General features: G+C 54.7%; 3 protein-coding genes across 8 annotated transcripts in view; 1 reads left to right on the top strand and 2 right to left on the bottom strand.

Annotated features, from left to right (window-relative positions):
* Nucleotides 1-821: 821 nt before the first annotated feature.
* FEN1 (flap structure-specific endonuclease 1) lies at nt 822-5,613 on the bottom strand. Its single transcript, XM_069565951.1, has 2 exons — nt 5,269-5,613; nt 822-2,714 (listed from the first exon to the last, which is right to left on the bottom strand). Exon 2 carries the CDS (start codon nt 2,693-2,695, stop codon nt 1,553-1,555), a length of 1,143 nt encoding a protein of 380 aa, XP_069422052.1. The 5' UTR covers nt 2,696-2,714; nt 5,269-5,613; the 3' UTR covers nt 822-1,552.
* Nucleotides 5,614-5,653: 40 nt separating this feature from the next.
* TMEM258 (transmembrane protein 258) lies at nt 5,654-9,355 on the top strand. Its single transcript, XM_069565939.1, has 4 exons — nt 5,654-5,725; nt 7,503-7,612; nt 8,627-8,763; nt 9,241-9,355. Exons 1-3 carry the CDS (start codon nt 5,723-5,725, stop codon nt 8,751-8,753), a joined length of 240 nt encoding a protein of 79 aa, XP_069422040.1. The 5' UTR covers nt 5,654-5,722; the 3' UTR covers nt 8,754-8,763; nt 9,241-9,355.
* A 515-nt stretch (nt 9,356-9,870) lies between these two features.
* The window catches only part of MYRF (myelin regulatory factor), a 34,358-nt gene continuing 25,285 nt past the window's right edge, over nt 9,871-18,943 (bottom strand). For 3 of the 6 annotated variants that reach the window (XM_069565932.1, XM_069565937.1, XM_069565938.1), the window contains 12 exons: nt 18,841-18,913; nt 18,477-18,565; nt 18,111-18,179; nt 17,615-17,695; nt 17,388-17,476; nt 17,087-17,278; nt 16,597-16,848; nt 15,204-15,291; nt 14,897-14,971; nt 14,435-14,537; nt 12,864-12,938; nt 9,871-12,684 (listed from right to left, as the gene is read on the bottom strand). In XM_069565932.1, the coding sequence (XP_069422033.1) occupies nt 12,604-12,684; nt 12,864-12,938; nt 14,435-14,537; nt 14,897-14,971; nt 15,204-15,291; nt 16,597-16,848; nt 17,087-17,278; nt 17,388-17,476; nt 17,615-17,695; nt 18,111-18,179; nt 18,477-18,565; nt 18,841-18,913 (1,267 nt within the window). In that variant the 3' untranslated portion in view covers nt 9,871-12,603. The remainder of the gene's footprint in view (nt 12,685-12,863; nt 12,939-14,434; nt 14,538-14,896; nt 14,972-15,203; nt 15,292-16,596; nt 16,849-17,086; nt 17,279-17,387; nt 17,477-17,614; nt 17,696-18,110; nt 18,180-18,476; nt 18,566-18,840; nt 18,914-18,943) is intronic. The other 3 variants (XM_069565933.1, XM_069565935.1, XM_069565936.1) reach the window with 3 other exon arrangements.

Here is an 18,943-nt window from a genome sequence, read left to right as displayed (position 1 = left end):
CAGTCATACAGAATGGGAAGAAAAGTTTAAAACCATATGACCGAAAAAGGACTAAGAAATAACTATAAATCAAGTTTCAAAAAAGGGCTAATAATTCAGTTTAATAACGGACCAAATAACAGATATCTCCCCAAAATTAAGTAAAAATGATGAAGCGATAAATGAAAATGTTCTCAACCTCACTAATCATGGGAGAAGTGCAAATCAAAATCACAATAGATATCACATCACACCTATCCAGATATATATTTTTTGATTCATTTTTTACTTAAGTATAGTTTAATTACAATGTTGTGTGAATTACTGTTTTTAAAAAATTTTATTCAAGTATAACTGAATTACAATGTTGTTTTACTGAGGGTATGTTTTATTGATAACAGTTATGTTGGTAAAAAAAAAAAAAAGAACCACAACATTCCAACTCTATGAAAAGTAACCTGAAATTTAAGTCACAGAGGCAATAAGAAAGTGATAAAGTGGTAAAGTAAATGCCTGGATGCTATGATGTAGTTGACCTAAATTGTGAGGATTTCTCAAAGGAGCTCCTTTATCTCACACAGTAGGTGCAAAACTAGAAATTCATTCAATTTATTAAAGCTCCTTTCCCAGCAAGGTAAACCAAGCTTCATGGCTAAAGGACCTCCAACGCTGCCTTGGCCATCCTGTGGAGCATGGTGCCATCTTCTGGCCACTCTCAAATCAGCTGTTAATAATGTGCAATTCTAACATGTTACCTTGGAGTGAAAAGAACATTTTATATTGCTTGATGCCTGGGGCACTTGAGATGTCTTCAAATGTTCTCAAAGAACAGGACATTCTGGTTACTTTTTACAATTTTATTGAATCTTTTCTTCTCATACCTTAAAAAAACAGCACATGAAAACAGCATCTTATCCCAAAGTTTCAACTCAAAGGCTTCAGGAAGGCCTTGAGAGCCACTCCACCACCTTATGCCTATGAATTACCACTGTATAAAATTTCATAGCAAGTTCAAGTTTCTACCCACCCCAGGATACAAAGCCAGTAATCAAACCCTTGTTGCCAACTCCCGGGACTCCAGCTCTCTGCCTATCTTGCTTCTCAGCAGCTCTTCCCATCTGTTTAAGACAATGGATCTCCCTGATGGCTACTCTTTAGGGCGGGTCAAGGCTGAGCCAGAGAGAGCAGCAGTCTGGTTCCACAGTCACCTCCCACTAGCCACCAGGTTGGCCAGGCAGGAAATCATCCCGTCTTTCATCTCTACCATTTATCTCCCTCTCTTCTTCAAAACTTCTTGCTTTCATGTAACAATGGATTCAGTGTCCATTAAATTGCCTGAGAGGCAGCTTGAGCCTGACATACTTTCCTGAGCTAAAAAAGAAGACAATGACGTACCTCTGTGGTGTTCCTGCCATGAGATCAAGTAACAAACGGAAAAGCAGTACTGAGCAGGGTGGTGCCAGGGAAGCAATGAAAGCCCCTCCCCACCCCCATGAAGGTTTCTCCAGCGCCAGCTCTAGCAGGTAGAGGCAAACATCCTGGGGTCACAGAGGTATCGTGAAGGGAAACCCGTTTATTTTCCTCTTTTGAACTTCCCTGCTGCCCCAGTCTTTGCCTTCTTCTTGGCGGCTCCCTTGGGCTCTGGCTCCTTGCGCTTGGCAGAAGAGAGGGAGCCGGTCACCTTAAAGAAATCATCCAGGCGGCCCTGGGTGCTGCCCTGGCGGCTCTTGCTCAGCCGCCTGACCCCACTGCGGATTCGCTCCTCGGAGAACTGCTTCTCCCCACACATGAACCTGACGAGCTCTTCTTCATTGGGCTCGCTCCACTTGAGCTCCACAGACTCCGGGTCCAACACCTCAGGCTCCAGGAAGAGCTGTTGGGCCTCCTTGTGGAGCCAGTTTTCTGGCACAGGGTACTTGTTGGGGTCCAGCCGCCGCACAATCTCCTCGATGCTCTTGTGCTTCTGGATGAGGTCCACAGCCCGCTTGGGCCCGATGCCCCGGATGCTCTCACAGTAGTCACTGCCCAGCAGGATGCACAGATCCACAAACTGCTCCTGGTTGAGGCCCAGCTCCTGCAGGATCCGGCTCAGGTGGAACTCCTGGATGGGCAGCTTCTTGGCCTCGCTGGCAGTCAGGTGCCGCATGAGCACCGGGCTGCCGAACGTCAGGCAATCCATGTCCTCTGTGGCCGCAGCGTAGACTTTGCCGGCCTTCACCAGGGCCGCACAGCTAGCCTCCGCCTCACTGGGCGCATCGAGGTATGGGATGCCCATGAGGCTCAGGAGGTGCTTGCATTCATCGTTGTGTTGTTTGGTGACCTTCACCAGCCGCTTCGTAAACTTTTCCACCTCCGCCTCAGCCCCGGCGGCCTGAGCCTGCTGCAGCTGCTTCTCCGCCTCGGCCCGCCGCTCGCTGCGCTTGGCCAGCTCCCCGGACTTGAGCTGCGGTGGCTTGCCATCGAAGACGTACACAGGCTTGATGCCGTTCTCCATCATGCGGATGGTGCGGTAGAACATGCCCATCAGGTGGCTGGTGGTCTCCCCCTCCTCGTTCTGCAACACATCCCCCCCTTGGCGAACAGCTATCAGGAACTGATAAATGCTCATGGAGGCATCGATGGCCACCTTGCGGCCAAAGTAGCTCTTAATGTCATTCTCCCGGATGGCACTGGGGGCCACGTCAGCAATCAGTTTGGCCAGTCCTTGAATTCCCATAGCAATACAGGAGGGACAGCTAAAAAAGAAAGGTGGGTAAGACAAGGAGGTACTTAAAGGATGCAGGAGGGTTACCAGGGGCACTATGTCATCAACGTCATGCCTTCAGCTAAAGAAATTTAGCACAACAAACACCAAGGCATCAAGAAATGACAGCAAGAAAGTCTATTCAATTAACACTAGTCTACTCAGTTAATACTAAGGATTCCTGAGTATCAAGAACTAAACCACATGCTGAAAGGATAAGATAAGATGTTCAAGTCCTTGAGGGACTTAAAGTTTTGCGGCTAAGGCAGCAACAGGGCTAGTATGCAAAAAGGGCTACAGCAAGGCCAGAGGAGGCGGCCAGGGCCAGCTTGAGGAGTCCAAGGACCATGATGGCAGAACTGCCTCCTGAATGACATGCAAATCCCAGTTACACAAAGGTGAAACAAGACAGATAAAAAGGCAACCAAATGTCTAAAGTGGTAAACAAACTTAGGAGTCTCTGTCTTCTTGCCAATTCATGAACAACACATTCGTTCCTCCATTGGATCTTTATTCCCAACTCACTCCTCCAGCTCACCTCCTCTCAGCAGCTCTGAGGGTTAGTTCTGTGTCAATTTGTCAAGGCCACAATATCCAATTATTTAATCAAACATTAATGCAGGTGTTGCTGTGAAGGTATTTTGTGGATGTGGTTAACATCTATATCAGTTGACTTTAAGAAAAGGAGACTTCATTCCACATTGAGACAAAGTGAAAACGTTAGTCACGCTGTCGTGTCCGATTCTTTGCAACACCACACTCCTGTGTCTACAGAATTCTCCAGGCAAGAGGGGATCTTCCTGACCAAGGGATCAAGCCTGGGGCTCCCGCATTGCAGGCAGGTTCTTTATCATCTGAGCCAGCAGTGAAGCCCACAATGTGGGAAGGCCTCATCAAATCAGCTGAAAGGCCGTAAGCACAAAAATGAGTTTCACAAAGAAATCCTGCCCCAAGACCAGTCATCAACTCCTACCTGAGTCTCCAGCCTGCAGACCTGACCTACAATTTTCAACTTTCCAACACCTACAATCACCTGAACCAATTCATTAAAGTCAGTCTTCCCATATATCCATATTCTAGATCCTGTTTGTTCTGTTTCTCCGGGCAACATAGCAGCTTTGAAGAACTGGCAGGAATAACATCTGTGTGAAAGTAATGTGGTTTTCACAACACTTCTCTAATCTCTCTTCAGCATCTGCTCAGCACTTCAAAGAGTTTCTACTTCCGTCATGCTGTTTTAAGTCTTTCCCTTTGTATTTTCTCACCACCACTAAGTCTGAAATGTGAACTCCGCAGCTCCTTTTCCACCCCGAGTCCTGATCCAGAGATGCTACAGTCACTTAGCCCAGTACCACAGTTTCTGTGGTTCAGACTCCTTAACAAAATATCTCCTAGGACAATATTTTCCAAACTTCAGTCAGGCTTAAAACACCCTCACATTTCTGTGCAACTTCCCATGAAAACCTATACTTTCATTCACTTAAAATTTCCTTCATATGGACACCATTTTCTAAAAACTAAATTGGAAAACAGAATTCATCTTAAGTAATAATACCTGTGCTTTATCAGTTATATTTTACTACACGTTAAATGCATGAATATTCAAAAGGATTTGGGGGAACTTCCCTGGAAGTCCAATCGTTAAGATTTTGTGCTCCCAATGCAGAGGGCACAGGTTTGATTTCTGGTTGAGGAACTAAAATCCCACATGTGCCACAGCCGCCAAAAAATATTTTTTAAAAAAGGATTTTGGGGGGTGCCTCTTAAAGTCATCATGTATCCACTGGTGGTGTGTCCAACACGCTAACTTACCTTTACAGTCTGGGAACCTAAGACAAAGGCTGGGATAAGACTGCCCTGTCTCACTCTGCTCAGCTGTACCCTCCTCCCACCATTCTGCAGCCCTTTTCTTCAAGGTCTATCTCGTCTTAGTTCCTCTGTGAATGGCAGTGGCCTTGAATCTAGGCACCATTATTTACCACCTGGGTAACAGTGATCACTAGGTCACTTAGTGTGTGACATTACTATGCCATTTAGGATTGGTTTTCTCATCTACCAAGATAATAACCATGCCTACCTTGCAGAATTACTGCCAGGGTTAACTGAGATATCAAACGAAAACCTCTGACAAACATTAGGTGTTCATAAACGTTCCCCCAGTAGAACCCACTCGAACCTTTGGTTCGTGCCTCAAGCTACCGGCTTTGCTAGAAAGAGGGCACAATGCCTCATTAGCTGGACATCCTCCCACTGCGTCCGTCAAAGACAGGGAGCAAAGGGATATGAACAAGTGCAGGTCAAAAGAGTATCTCCTCCAGGAGCTCAGTCACAATGCACAACGACCTCATGAGGTGGGAGTTACCTCTTTCTACAAATGAAGAAAGAGGCTCAGAGATTAAGGGACTGGGCCCGGACTCACAGCTGGAAAGTGGCGGGCCCGTCTGAATCCCGCTCTCGCTCCGCCCTGCGCGCGGCAGCCGCCCGCCTTCCCCAACAGCCGGCGCAAAACGGGCCCGACGCTCTGAGACGCTTCCCAAAGGTCTCACCTGGCCTCTGGGATGCTCCGGGGTGGCCCAGAACAGAAGTAAGCCCGACTCCCGCCTCTGCCCCGAAGCCGCCTCAGAACCAGTCTCTGGTACCCTCTCGCTTCACCGCCTTCCAAAGCCCGCGCTCCAGTCACGTGACCTGCCGCGGCGCAAAGCCTCCTGGGAAGTGTAGTACAGGCCCCAGCCCCCTCGGCCAGCTTCTCTCACGGCAATTAGTCCCGCCAGGGCGGACGGACCTGCTCTGCGACCTGACCCTACCATTCTCCACTGCTTGCCCCTACTCCACCTCGGGCTCCCGAAGGCCTCAGATCCCGCCATACCCGAAACCACGGGACTACAAGCCCCACAATGCCACCCACGTGACTGCATTTCCCCTTCCGGTTGAACAGCGCGCCTGCTCCTGCCTACGTGTTCTTCCGGTAGCGGAGTGGCGGATTATCCTGTGCCCGGCAAAATGGTGAGAGGGTTGAGGGAAGTTCAGGACAGGGCTCTGGGGACCCCCCGGGGTCCGTCCTGTGCCTTTTTCTCTCACAGAGGCGTCAGGTGCCCGAGGTCTAGAGGGCGGGAGGACCCTGGATCCTTCGATTTGGACTGAGGGGCGGGGAAGGGGCTGACTCCTTAGGTAAGGTTTTGATCGCACTGGGCTTCTGATCTCCCGATTTATAAGGATGTGGAGTGTGGGTGCATTTTTTAATACCTTCCAGCATTTAGCTCTGTTACCTGTGGTCAAACTGTTACCTCTATCTGACAAGTTTCTCACTGCTGCGAAACTCGTACTCATACTACCCAGCCCTGGGCAAAAGTCACCTTCTTGGTGAAGCACTTCCAACTGTCTCGGGCACTTGCCCCTTCTGCCCTGGGAGCCCCCACAAGCTGTGTGCAGCCCTCTTGCCACGTGTCATGGACTTCTTTGTTATCTGCCACGCCTCCTAGTGACCACCATCTGACGTGCCTCTAGCACTGGGATGATGTCTATTCATCTTTGTATTCCCAGTGCCAAACACAGGGCCTGCAATTGGAGGCTCAGTCAATGGCAGCGATTGTCTTTATCGTTAATGGGGGGGCATAAATGTTTACTGATTTGAATTCCAGCGTCTCTTAGAACAATGGGCTCAGTTTACTTGTCTAGAGTTGTTATGTTCTGGATTTAAACATTGGCTGCTGGGTGACAATGGAAATTAACATTTGTACGGAACTTTACTTTTTCAGCCCTCTTTCACAAGCATTAGCTCATGATCTTCCCTATAACCTTGGGAAGGAAACAAACACCTATTGAGCAACTACTCTATTCCAGGCAGTGAGTTAGATGCTATGACGTTTGTCTTAAATCATACATCAACTTTGTGAGAGACAGATTATAATCGCTTACTGAGATTCATGGTATTTAATAGAGTCAGAATTTTGACTTATGTCTTTTGTTTGCAGATCCCAAGATTCCTTAATTGTGTAGTGGGAAGAATAGAGAATTAGAAGTTGAGGCCTGGGTACCAGTTCAGAGTCTGCCTGTCAGTGGGGATTCTGAGCTTGGTGTCTACAGACATGGGTCCATAAAGCTCCTAAAATCATAAGCAAACTTTTTCTTTTTTTTAAAAAAAAAAGCACTTTATTTTGTATTGGGGTATAACCAATTAAAGAAAAATGTTATGATAGTTTCAGGTGAACAGTGAAGGGACTCACCCCTCCCACAAATTTTTTCTTGTATGTGATTTGTCCCAGGCAGAGTCCAGACCTTTCATCATGGGTTTTTTTTTTCCCCCCCATGATGATCAGTGGCCTCAGACAATGTTAAGGACCAGACTTCCCTGGCAGTCGATTGGTTAAGACTCTGCGCTTTCAATGCAGGGAACACAGGTTCGATTCCCTGGTCAGGAAACTTAAAATCCCACAAACTGCATGGTGCAGCCAAAAAAAAAAAAAAAATGTTAAGGACTGTTGATCTGTAGCTAATCAGTCCCCTTGTGTGTCTCAGCCTCTGACTCTTAGCTGCCCTTCTCATCTCCTACTGAAAAGACAAAGTGCCACCTTAGTTTAAGATGTCATCATAATCGTTGTCATTCCCAAAAGGTATCATTTGACAGTGGTTCTGTCAAAGGAACCAGGAAGGATGTCCCTGTCTCCCAGGCTGAAATAAGCTTCTTGCAGTCACAGCAGCATGAGGCTCCGATAACCTCGTAGTCCTCGCAGGTTGAAGTCTTGGGAGTCTTTGTTGGCTCTGATCTCATACCTTCCCCTAGGAACTTGAGGCCATGAGCAGATACACCAGCCCCGTGAACCCGGCTGTCTTTCCCCACCTGACCGTTGTGCTGCTGGCCATTGGCATGTTCTTCACCGCCTGGTTCTTCGTGTATCCTTTGATTGAGCAGCCAGTGGGCCAGAGTTAGTGATGTGGGAACTGGAGTGGGGAACTACACGGGGCACATGCACCCAGCCACTTTTGTTCTGGCGTGGGGAAGCAGAACAGTCAGGAAGTGAAGGGCTAAGGGCCGTTGACATCCAAAGTCAGGCTGTGGCCTTAGAATTTTCCAAGTTCAGGTGAGCTTAGTTTGCTTTTCAGGTTTCATAGTGAGCGGAGGTCCTGGCTGGACTGGAGGCTGGGCACAGGGACCTGAAGTTGAAAAGTGTTATAGGAGTGATATACTCAGGTGTCAGGAGATCAGAGGGCTAATCCCAGCTTTGCTGCTCATTAGCTATGTGGCCTTGGGTGGTTGAAGGGTGTTGTGGAATCTGGAGTTGCAAAGCACACCTTGGAGGACACTCAAGACAGTGGAGTACAGTTTATTACTCCAGCAGGTTCAAGGGGAATCAGTTCCCAACAAGGACCCTGATGTTTCTGAGAGCCCCGGCTTTATACCCCCGACTACTTGACTGGTTACATGTTAGCAATCCCTTTGTTGTACATGATTGAGTTTTACAAGTAGGTGCTAGGAGAACAAACAATTAAGGTTGGTGAGAGGGGAGGCAGACAATGATTATACATCAAGGGGGGATGTCTCCATGGTTAATCTAACAGGGGTAGCCTGACCTAACTGTCATCTCCGTGTGCCGTCTGTGGGGAGGGAGGTCTCCAGACCTGGTTGACACTAGCAGTGATATCCTCACTTCTTGGGCAGGGTTCACATCCTGTCTTTAAGATGGATGACAGGCTTCAAGATGCAGTCTCTCCTTCTTTCCTCACACTGGCCCCAACAGTAGGAGCACCAGGGTCTAGGTCATCTCTTGGACCCCTCTGCCCAGCTGCATGGAGCCAGACCAGCCTCCTGGAAAGCTCTCAGCCCATGCCTTTCTCCCAGAGATGCCCTGGCCGGGTTCCCTGCCCTGCATAGTCCACCCCTTTGCTTCTCCTTAATCACCCTGCCAGTTATGAGGTCACGTCCACCAAGTACACCCGGGATATCTACAAAGAGCTCCTCATCTCCCTGGTGGCCTCACTCTTCATGGGCTTTGGAGTCCTCTTCCTGCTGCTCTGGGTCGGCATCTACATATGAGCTCCCAAGGGTAAGAGCGGTGACAGGGTGGGACGCTGGAGATACCGCCCCTCACCCACATCAGGGTCCTCGGGCCTGCGTGACCCCTTAGCTAGTGGAGACAAACTGGGCAGAAAGGACAAGGACACCAGTCACATGGACTTCTTTCCCTGTCCCCTGGTGGGAATCTGAGCCAAGTGGGACCTGAGGTCAGATCTGAGGTCTCCACATTGTCTGACCTGGGTCTGGCACTGGAATGTACTGCCTTGGGCTGTGGGCACAGCTTCATGTGGTTCCACCTCTGTGTTCTTACACATCACACACACGGGCTGGGGAGCCATTGGCAAGTGGCCAGGCAGGGGGCCAGGATCCGGGACTTGGTCCATTTTAGTCGGTTTCAGCGTTCTCAGTCATTGAGATAAATTTTGACTGATGTCTAGTCACTTAGTGGAAGGAAGCTGATGGAAAGATGGGTCCCTGCTCTCATTCTGATACCCTTCTCTTTCAGGTTCCAAACGGGCAGCTTCACGGAATCCCTACTTTTGTAAATTAATTTTTTTTTTTTTTTTACTGTGGCTGGAAGTTTCCCACCTGTTGCTACAATAAAGGCAGATGTGACATTCTGTCTGGTGCTGGGACCCATGGTTCTCCAGTCCCTCCGCTTCCTGTGTCTCTGCTGCCTCCCAGATGGTTCCTGTGGCTGGGAAGCCCTGCACTCTGCCTAGGAGGGAAATGTGGGGACTGTCTTATCCTTAGAATTGAGGGCTTCCTGTGGACAGGAAGGGACTGAGCCTGCCCTCTTCTGCGGCTTCTAGAGTAAACTTCCTTAGGAACCCACACCAGTGATGTCTGTCCCAGGGCCAGTCCCCTCCTCTAAGTGTAGCCAGGGACCCTTGAAAGACAGCTTGTCCCTAAGGTGGCTCCTTCTAACCTAAGCCGGGCAGCAGTAGGTCCGTGGGGTGTGGCTAGTGGGAGGGGCTACCGCGTCCTGTTCCCAGGCCTGAAGCTACGAGGGATAATGGGGTACAGAGCATCTATCAGGCTCAGGGGCTCCAATGGTCCTAGCCCCACAGATGACCCCATCCTCCCCCCACCCCCACCCTGCCCCAGAACAATTTCAAGAAGACAGGAAGCAAGCTCAGATACAAAGCAGTATTTATACATTTATTTATATACGTATATTTATTTCAGAAAAGAACAGGGGACAGGAAGCAAGCAGGCCTGGGGCCGCTTCCCTCTGCCCGCTCGAGTCAGAGTTGATACGATAAATACGAGTCAGCTCGGGAAGGGTGGCGGGGGGCAGTTATGTGGGAGGGAGGGGGTGCGCTATGCACATGCAGGCTTTCTTGGAGGCTGTAACGTGGACGGGGCACTTGTGCATTGAGAGGCCCTATATACAGCTTGAAGCTTGGGGAGATTAGCCCAATGGCTACAGGGGTAAATGCCAAACGGGAGAGAGGAAGGGAGGGGTGGGTTGCTGGACCACGGGTAGGGGATAGAGCCAAGACACCCGCTCAGCAGCACCCGCTGGGCAGCTGTCAGCCTCCAGCAGGTGGCCCACTGGCCTTTCCTGAAACCCTTTTGCCTCCCTGGGCTTAAGGCAACTTTGGTCCAAGGTTGACCCCCCCGCCCACCCCCCTACCTTGAGCAGCTTGGAGCCCCACTTGGCCCCAGCCTCCACACAGAGGACCCCCTCCCCAGGCATGGAAACAGCCAGCTGCTAACCAGATTGGGGCAATGCTGTGTCCAAGTGGCTCCAGGGGGCAGTGGAGGGTCACTTTCCAGTTTAAGCACTTTAACTCCAGTTAAGGGGCTGTGGTCCAAGAAAACTGCAGCCCCACTGAGGAAGCCCCAGAATCCTGCCACAAGGGGCAAGGCTCGGCAGGTTCACGGCATTTAGCGAGGGTTCCTGCAGTGGAGGGAAGAACAGTAGTGCTAAGTAAGGCTCAGCCACCTGTGTGGTGTGGTGAACTGAAAGTTGCTCAGTCGTACCCGACTGATCCCGTGGACTATACAGTCCAAGGACTTCTCCAGGCCAGAATCCTGGGGTGGGTAGCCATTCCCTTCTCCAGGGCATCTTCCAAACCCAGGGATTGAACCCAGGTCTCCCACATAGCAGGTGGATTCTTTACTAGCTGAGCCACCAGGGAAGCCCAAGAATACTGGAGTGGGTAGCTATCCCTTTCCCAGCGGACCTTCCTGATCCAGGAATCGAACAGGGGGGTCTCCTGCATTGCAGGCGGATTCTTTACCAGCTGAGCTACCAGGGAAACAGTGGTGTGGAGAACCGTCTAATTCCTATGTCAGAAGAAGGGTGTGGAATCCCACTGTGGAGGGGCTGGGAGGTGCGGTATCCTGGCTACCCCCCATCTCGCCAGTGTGGACAAGTGCATATGTCTATAGCAGAATGGGGCCCATGGTTCCTAGGCTTCTTTAGGATTCAGGTCTCCCCTGAAAGGCTCCCACTCAAAGCTGAGAACGAGAGGCAGGAGGGGCAAGGCCTGGCTCCCAAAGAGGCGGCAGAACATCACCAGGCGAGGACGGCAGTTCCGTCCACATTTCTGAACCCTCGGCAGACACTGCACAGTGATTTCCAGTCCTTCCATAAGCCTGGCTGTGGCCTCAGAAGGCTCTAGATACCCACTAAGAAAGGTTAATGTTGGCATTTGAGATAAGACTTCAGTAACCCAAACCCACTGCTCTGCTCCAGAGAGGATGGGCAGAACTGGGGCCTACTGCTGAGCACAGGGCCCCCAGCCTGGCAGGCCGAGCCCAGCATGGGGCCCTTGACCTGGGAAGGTGAGGCCACCAGCAGACAGGAGAGAGGGGAGAGGCCCGTTCTGTTGGTCGGAGTTGGGAGGGTGTCTCAAGGCTCCCAGGGACGGATCAGAGCCAGGGCCCTGCCTTTCAAGAGTCCGCCAGAGCTCTGGCCCACTCGGGACTCTCCATCTCCATTCTACTCCTGCCCTGGTTTAAGTGCATTTTAGTAATTACTTCATTAATAACAGCAAAAGCTATTTGCATCCACTCATCCACCAGCCAAGACCAGCCTGCTGCCTTGCAGGGATTCCTGCTCCTCTGCTCAGACCAGTGGAAGCTCCCTGGAGCCCAGGCTGTGTGACTGCACAGGGAACTTCCCTTTGGGATACTCCAGGTTCTAGGATCCAAGGCTTACCTGGCCCACCGGCCCCGCCCCTGGTTCAGCCAGGCACTGAGTGTATAGAAGGCACATGGTCAATCGCCAGCCCATCCAGGGCTGGCTTCAGCTGCCCTGGGAGCTCTTGGAGCCAAGCTCTTCCAGGGAGAAGAGACCTCCTGGACCACGCTTAAAGCTTAGAAGTCCGAGTCCAGTAACAGTCAAACCCTAAAACGTCTGCTCCCTAACCCTCCCCAGGGAGCAGCTTTGAGAGAGGGCTGTCCTCCCTCCACCGACTCTTGACTCGGCCAGGTCTCTGAGGGCTCGTGCCAAGTCCCCGCCAGTACCAAAGGTGGACAGGTCCTCTCCCCAAAGAGGGACGGCTCCCAGTGGCAGAAGGGGAGGCGGGGAGGGTGGGCTCTGGACAGAGTCACAGCTTCCCCCGCCTCTGGGGCACCTGACATCACCAGGCCTGCATCGGCCATATCTGGATGGACGTGAATTGGGCCCGGCAGGTCTCTCTCCAGCTCTGTCCGTGGTGTGGGGGTGCCGCCAGCGGGAACAGCAGCTCCAGTGTGAGGACTTCCAGTTTCACCAGGCATGGGGAGGGCCAGGCCGGCTCAGTCTCCAAAGAAGTGCCAGCGGCGGGCTCCAGTGTAACACCATTTCATCCAGTGTGGCAGGGGCGCCCGGGAACCCCCGGGCCCTGGTGTGGCACTGCCTCCAGAGGGCAGCTCAGTCACACAGGCGGTAGAAGTGGAAGTAGTAGTCCGTGGCCGGCTGGACCGGGGCCTCCGCGCTGCAGTTGGCCTGACCCTGGGTGGAAGGGCAGGGGGAACCTGAGAAGTGGCTCCAGCGTCAGGCAGGAGGCAGTCCCCCTGCTGACATCGCCTGACTCTGCCCCAGGTCCCACTGTGCGCTTTTCAACGCCCCCCGCCCACTTCTCCCCCAAGCCCCACACTGAATGTCTTGGGGAGGCGGGGTGCCCTGCTCACCAGCAATGCCACCCGGAAGTGGTAGGTGAATCTGCGGAAGGACAGGATGGTTACTGGCCACTGGTGGGAGGTGCCCTGGGGAGGGAGGGGGAGAGGGGTCAGGACAGTGGCACGGCCCCCACCCCCAGCCAGTCCCAACCTGCATCCCTCGCCAGGGCCATCGCAGCCCCGGGCTCTCTAGCAGGTATTTCAAAGGAAAGTGCAAGTCGCTCGGCCATGTCCAACTCTGTGACCCCATGGACTATACAGTCCAAGGAATTCTCCAGGCCAGAATACTGGAGTGGGAAGCCTTTCCCTTCTCCAGGGGACCTTCCCAACCCAGGGATCAAACCCAGGTCTCTCACACTGCAGGCGGATTCTTTACCCACTGAGCCACAAGAGGGGAGAAGCAGAAATCGGGAGAGGCTGGACGGCACAAGTTCTGCTTTGGGGAGCAGCAGGGGCCACCATCTGCATGCTGTGCCCAGCACTGAGGGCCCCCGGCCTCCTGTCTCACTGCCTTTCCTCTCACCACTGTGCTCCGGGCCCATGGAAGCGTCTCACTAAGCTCATCCTAGCTACACGCCGCTGAGGAGGTGCTGCTTACGGATGAGGACACTGCTGAGTTACCTGCCTAAGCTCCCACGGCGACACGTGGCCACGCTGAGGCTCAGCCCTCTCTGCTCCCCCCCCCCGTCTGCTGGGCCCTGGGGCCTGAGCCTCTTTAGGGCTCAGCACTCCATCCTCTACGCCGGCTACTTCTGCACCTCTTTTCTCGTTGGTGAGGGACTGCGTTCTTGGAAGGCGAGGTCTTTTACCCCATGTCTGGCTCCCCTCAGCTGGGCCCAGCCCAGGGCCGGGGACAGGGGAGGCCCCGAGAAATATTGATTGAATAAACACGCGAGTCGGCGAGGAGAAACTGCCTTAACTTGTGCTGAGCGTCATGTGGCCAGAGAGGAGCCGGACGGTGACTGGGTCCCAACCGCCTGGTTCCCAGACCACGAGGCAGCCCCCTCCACACAGCCCAAGACCTTCCAAAGTCACAGATGGGACCAAGTCACCGCCCCCGCCCCCCCGCCCCCCGCCACCCCAAGCCTGAGGTCCAGCCTCCTTCCCGGCTCCTCTGAGGCACGACCCTCACCGTGCTTCCAACTCTGCCGGCACGCCATGCCCGCCCTGGTGGCCCGGCCGCTGTACACGCTGTTCCCTGACTCCTGGGACACTGTCCCCTTTCCTTTCCCCTGCTGATCCCACATCGTCCTTCAGGTCTCGTCTTAATCAAGCATGACCTGCAGGCAGGCGCCCTGACCCTGCGACCCGACAAGGTCAGCTCTCCCTGCCAGGCTCCCAGGACGCCCTCTGTCTCCTCCATTGTGCTCACCCCAGGCTAGGCCTTGGGCAGGGCAGGGCCGGGAGACACTCGCCATGGAGGGGTGCGTGCACACCCCCTCCCTGGGGCACAGAGGCCCAGGTCCCAAAGGGTCCCTTGTGGAGACGCCTTTGCTCTAACCCTGGCTCCCGCTCCTCACCTACTTGGGGGCTCAGTTGTGCCGGGGAGAGGAAGCTCCAGGCTGGCTGGAGTCGCCTCCTACCTGAGTGTCCTGATGGGCGTGAAGGCTCTGTAGAATTCCCCCCTCTTCACACGGCTCCTCCTTTGACAGGCTGCACAGCACCACGGACACTGGGGACGAGGAGCTGGGGAAGGCCCAGTCAGCGGGGAGTTGGGGTTCCGAGCTCCTCCACCCCAGCCCCCTCCCAGCCAGCCCTCCACTCAGCCTCCCTCTCCCCACAGAAGCCAGCCACTGAATCCTCTCGGCCAGTCAACGAGGCGCAGCCATCAAGGCCCTTGATGGCTACAAACCCCTTCCCATCCCCCATCCCACACGCTCTTCACAGCCCATTTCACAGATGAGGAACTGAGGCCTGGAGACTGCTGGGTCACACAGCCAGTGAAGCACGGAGCGGGCAGGAGAGCCAGCAGCCCCCTCAGCTGCCCCCCACCTCCCCCAGGTCACCGGGACCACCACGCCCCCATCCCCCACGCCAGCACTCACTTCATCTGCAGGGTCAGGCGGAGGTGCAGGGGGGTGCTGCTGCTAACAGGGATGTGGTAGGTGATGTTTCCAGGCCTGAAAGGGCCAAGCTGGCTCCTCAGCCCAAGGGCACCCTGCCATCCCACCCCTAACGCCCATCAATTCCTCAGCCCCCAGACTAGAGGGGAGCCCTTCGAGGGCCTGAAAGGGGCTGCCCTGCCTTGTAAGGGAACTTCCTCCCTGAGGGGAGCAAGATCTTGTCCCTCTGGCCTCACGTCACCTGAAGGAACCTGTCCTAGTGGGGGTGTAGGGAGGCAGCCAAACCCACCTGCAGGCATCCTCTGAAGCACAGTACTGGGAAGTAATGGGCATCGAATTCTCCAGCACCTGGATGGAGGTCAGGAATGGCACTGGGTCTACAAGGAGAGAGGCCGTTGGGGCAGGAAGGAGGGTGACAAGTCAGGACACAAATGAGGAGGAGTCACATCTTCCCTTGTCTGACTTGGATCAGTCATTCACACTTTAGCGTGAATAAATTTCAGGTTATTCTTTCCAGCTCCCACTTGGACTGAGGTCACACCACCACCTTCCCCAGCAGCCCCAGGACTCCCCAGTTCCCATGAGCCCGAGGTCTGCCTCCCTGACGGACCCAGAACACCCAGGGGCAGGGATGGGTCTTCCACACCCCCAGCCAGGAGCATCCAGGAGCCCACTCTTTAGCACTCTGCTCCTGACTGCACACATTTCTCCCCAACTTGGGGCTCAGGGATGTCAAGTTGGTAGCTTGAGATCAACCGTGGTAGGAGTATTCCCACACACAAGTCAGGGCCCCGCTGTCCTTCAGAGACTCAACTTCCATGTCACCTCCTTCAGGGACACCTCCCCTGATGAATCCCCACCTCAGTCCAGATTCCGTGCCCTCCCCAGTCGCCAAGCCACCTCTGTGTCCCCTCAGGACAGGTGAGGGGAGCCTCGCCACACTGCTGTTCGTGTCTGTAAGCCCTCGGGGGCAGGGCTCATCTGTCTCCATCACCCCCGGGTGCCCTGTACAGAGCCAGCCATAGAGCAGGGACCCAGGAAATGGTGCCTGGCGAGCATCTACCTCGTGGGGTTTCCCCATCACTTTGAACTTCAATCTCAGCAAAGCAGTTTCAAAGCTTTTTTTTTTTTTTTCTTTAAGCCACAAAACCCATCAAATGAAAGTTGATGAGGAGGCCCAGTACCTAGAGCCAGAGGTGCCTGGTTGAAACCAGGAAGGTTCTCAGCCTCCCCTTCCACCTCCTAGGCAGCCTGGGGTGGAGGGTGGGGGAAGTTCGGAGACACCCAGTTTGAAAATGAATACAGCAAAGGGTTCTCTAGCTTTGCTAAAACCAAAAGTTTGAGGTTTGGAAAACTGGGGGGACCACAGCACCCTCCTTGCCCTGGCAGGGTGACACAGAAGGAGCCAGGCAGACATGGGATCAAATTCCATCTCTGCCACTAACAGACTATGATCCTAGGAAGTTACTTCACCCAAGTTTCCATCTCCTCGCGTGAACAATGGGGACGATTCTGTTCTCACGGGAGTGTTCTGAGGATTAACCAAGGCCATCGATACAAGGCTACAGAATCAGCGTGGCCTGATTCCTGGGGCTCAGTCATACTCAGTGAATGTGGACTGACAACTCTGCACCCAGGGAGTCTGGTGATGGGCCGAACTGGGCAGAGGGTCGGGCAGGTACCTGACTGGCTCCGGGCCTGCGTGGGCTGAGCAGGGCTCAGGCCAGGCTCAGGAACCGCTCGGCGGCCCCGGCCATGGAGACTGAGGCTGGGGCCGTTCTTGGCTTTGCCCTGGCCCCCAGGGAAGGGGACCACAGGGCTGGCCATGGGGTTCGAGCTCTTTGGATGCTTGAAGTAGCCAATGCCATTGGCTGACAGGCCCCAGGACTTGGCTCTGATGTTGGTGACGGGCAGCAGGGCCATCTGGCTGGGACCTGTGGAGAGAGACAGGCCCAGGCTGAGAGGAGGGCGTGGGCAGCCTCCTATCCAGCTGTCTCAAGGGCCCCACGGGGCTCCAGGTCACTCCCTTCTGTCTCTTGGTCTCAGTCTTTTTCCAGAACCTTATTTGGTCTCCAGGAGATCAAACCCTCCCACTAATGGGTCTTTGGGGCCTTTCTTAGGCCTCATGTAAAAACCCCTCAAGCCAAACCCTGGGCCCCAGGTGAGCCATACCTGAGCGGTTGGTGGAGGGGCTGGGACTAGGGCTGAGACCACGACCGGGATTAAAGCTGGGGCCCAGACCAGGGTCGGTGGAGGGGGTGGGGCTGGGCGAGGAGCAGCAAATGACCGGGCAAGGGTGGGTAGAGCAGAGGTCCAAGGTGCGGAGCGCTGGAGCTGGGGCTGAGTGGGTCGGGCCAGTGGTACCTGAGGAAACCAGAGGCTGTATGAGCCAGAGGGGTCAGCACAGCTCCCCGCCCAGGACACACCCACTGCTCCCCGTCCTATCCCCTGCAAACCCACCCCCGGCACGCACCCAGCAGCAGAGAGGGCTGTGGGCCCAGCACGCCAGTGGTCACAGGGGACTGTCGGAGCTGAGTGGTCCCAAAGCTCTGGCTGGACCTGCTGGGGAAGGGTGGGCTGAGCTCAGAGGGGCTGGGCGAGCCTGGGCTGGGAGTTGCAGAGAAGCGGGAGGGACACGAGGAGGTGGACAGGGAAGGCAGAAAGGAGGCAGCGGGGAGAGGGCTTGGTCCAGACACGTACCATGGGCACATGGCCTCGCTCCCCCCAGGGTGCTGGGGCCGGAGCAGGGCCAGAAGACAGGAAGTAGACACGGCAAAAGAGCTAAGGGGCGGCAGAGAGGAAACGGGGGCAGGCACGGGGAGGAGAGAGAGAGAAGACACGGTCAGAGATGGCCCAAGGGCTGAGGGTGACAGTGGGCAGAAGAGCCCAAGGCCCCACCCTGGCCCTCCTTCCCCCACCCCCTGCTCTGACCTGGGCCCTGCAGAGGCCCAGCCACCTGGAGAAGCACTGAGCAGGCCAGGGAGCAATACCAGCTTCAGCAGGACAGCGAAGCAGCTGCGCCCCCCCCAAACCAGGGGATCTTCTGACCCACCACCGCTCCCCTCACAAACCCCCAGCGGGGTCAGATCTTGAGGTGGAACCCCCTTTACAGGAGACATTTTCCAGGGCTCCTCTGACCCCACCCAAGCCCCACCTGGCCTGGTGACAGCTGGTAGCCAGGCCTCCAGGGACATACCCATCACTTTCCACCAGATCCTCCTCGGTGCGCAGGCTCAGCACATACAGTGTGGACATGGACACCACGCTGGGAGCCGCAGGAAAGGGCCGTCGTTAGAGCCGGAGCCACAGCCCAGCGCCCTCTCCCCAGGATGGGGGCTTGTGGCTTTTGGTCCCAGGGGAGAGGCTCCCAAAGAGATGGGTGTATGTGGGTCTCCCCAGTCCCAGGGGGAGGAGGAGACAGGATGAGGCAGCCCCCCACTCCTTCCCCAAGAGCTCAGCCACTTCATCTCCCGGGCCACGGCCTCCTGCTCCCCGAGGCCTGGGCCTGTGGGCAGCCCGACGCCCCGAGCCGGCCACCCCCAGAGTCTGGAGGACCAGTCACCTGAAGGCCATGACGACCACCAGGGCCACGATGGTTCCCTGCAGGAAGCGCTGGCTGATGCAGGCCTGGTCTGGGACCACAGACGATGACTGAGGACCAAGAGGAAAGGGGACAAAGGCCCAGACTTAGGGAGCCCGCAGTCTTGCCCACCGTGTGCTCTGTTGGAGGTGGGGGACATCTCCCCATCCCCGCAGCGGGCAGAGGGAGAGGGAGGAGGAACCGGGAACTGGGGGAGCTAGAGGTTGGGAAGGGAGGGACGAGGAAGTGCTTCTAGTCAGTGAACTGGGAGAGGCGCCAGCTGGAAAGGCTCCATGAGGACGGGGAGGCCCCAGTGCAGCCTGCCCCCCATCCTGCCCACCCTCACCTTGCTGGCCACCTTGGGGGGCCTCTTCTTGTGGGGGACGCTGCCCGCCCGGCTGAACTGGCTCCCTGCATGGCTACAGCAAGAGGACCAGGTCAGAGGTGCC

This window comes from Ovis canadensis, chromosome 21 (assembly GCF_042477335.2).
Source record: "Ovis canadensis isolate MfBH-ARS-UI-01 breed Bighorn chromosome 21, ARS-UI_OviCan_v2, whole genome shotgun sequence".
Classification (NCBI taxonomy): Eukaryota; Metazoa; Chordata; class Mammalia; order Artiodactyla; family Bovidae; genus Ovis; species Ovis canadensis.
This window is presented reverse-complemented; position numbering and strand designations above follow the sequence as displayed.

Coding starts and splice junctions, on each gene's coding strand:
- TMEM258 (XM_069565939.1), top strand. Junction 7,613..8,626: donor TTCACCGCCTGGTTCTTCGT/GTATCCTTTGAT, acceptor TCACCCTGCCAG/TTATGAGGTCACGTCCACCA.
- FEN1 (XM_069565951.1), bottom strand. CDS start 2,695: ATGGGAATTCAAGGACTGGCCAAACTGATTGCTGACGTGGCCCCCAGT.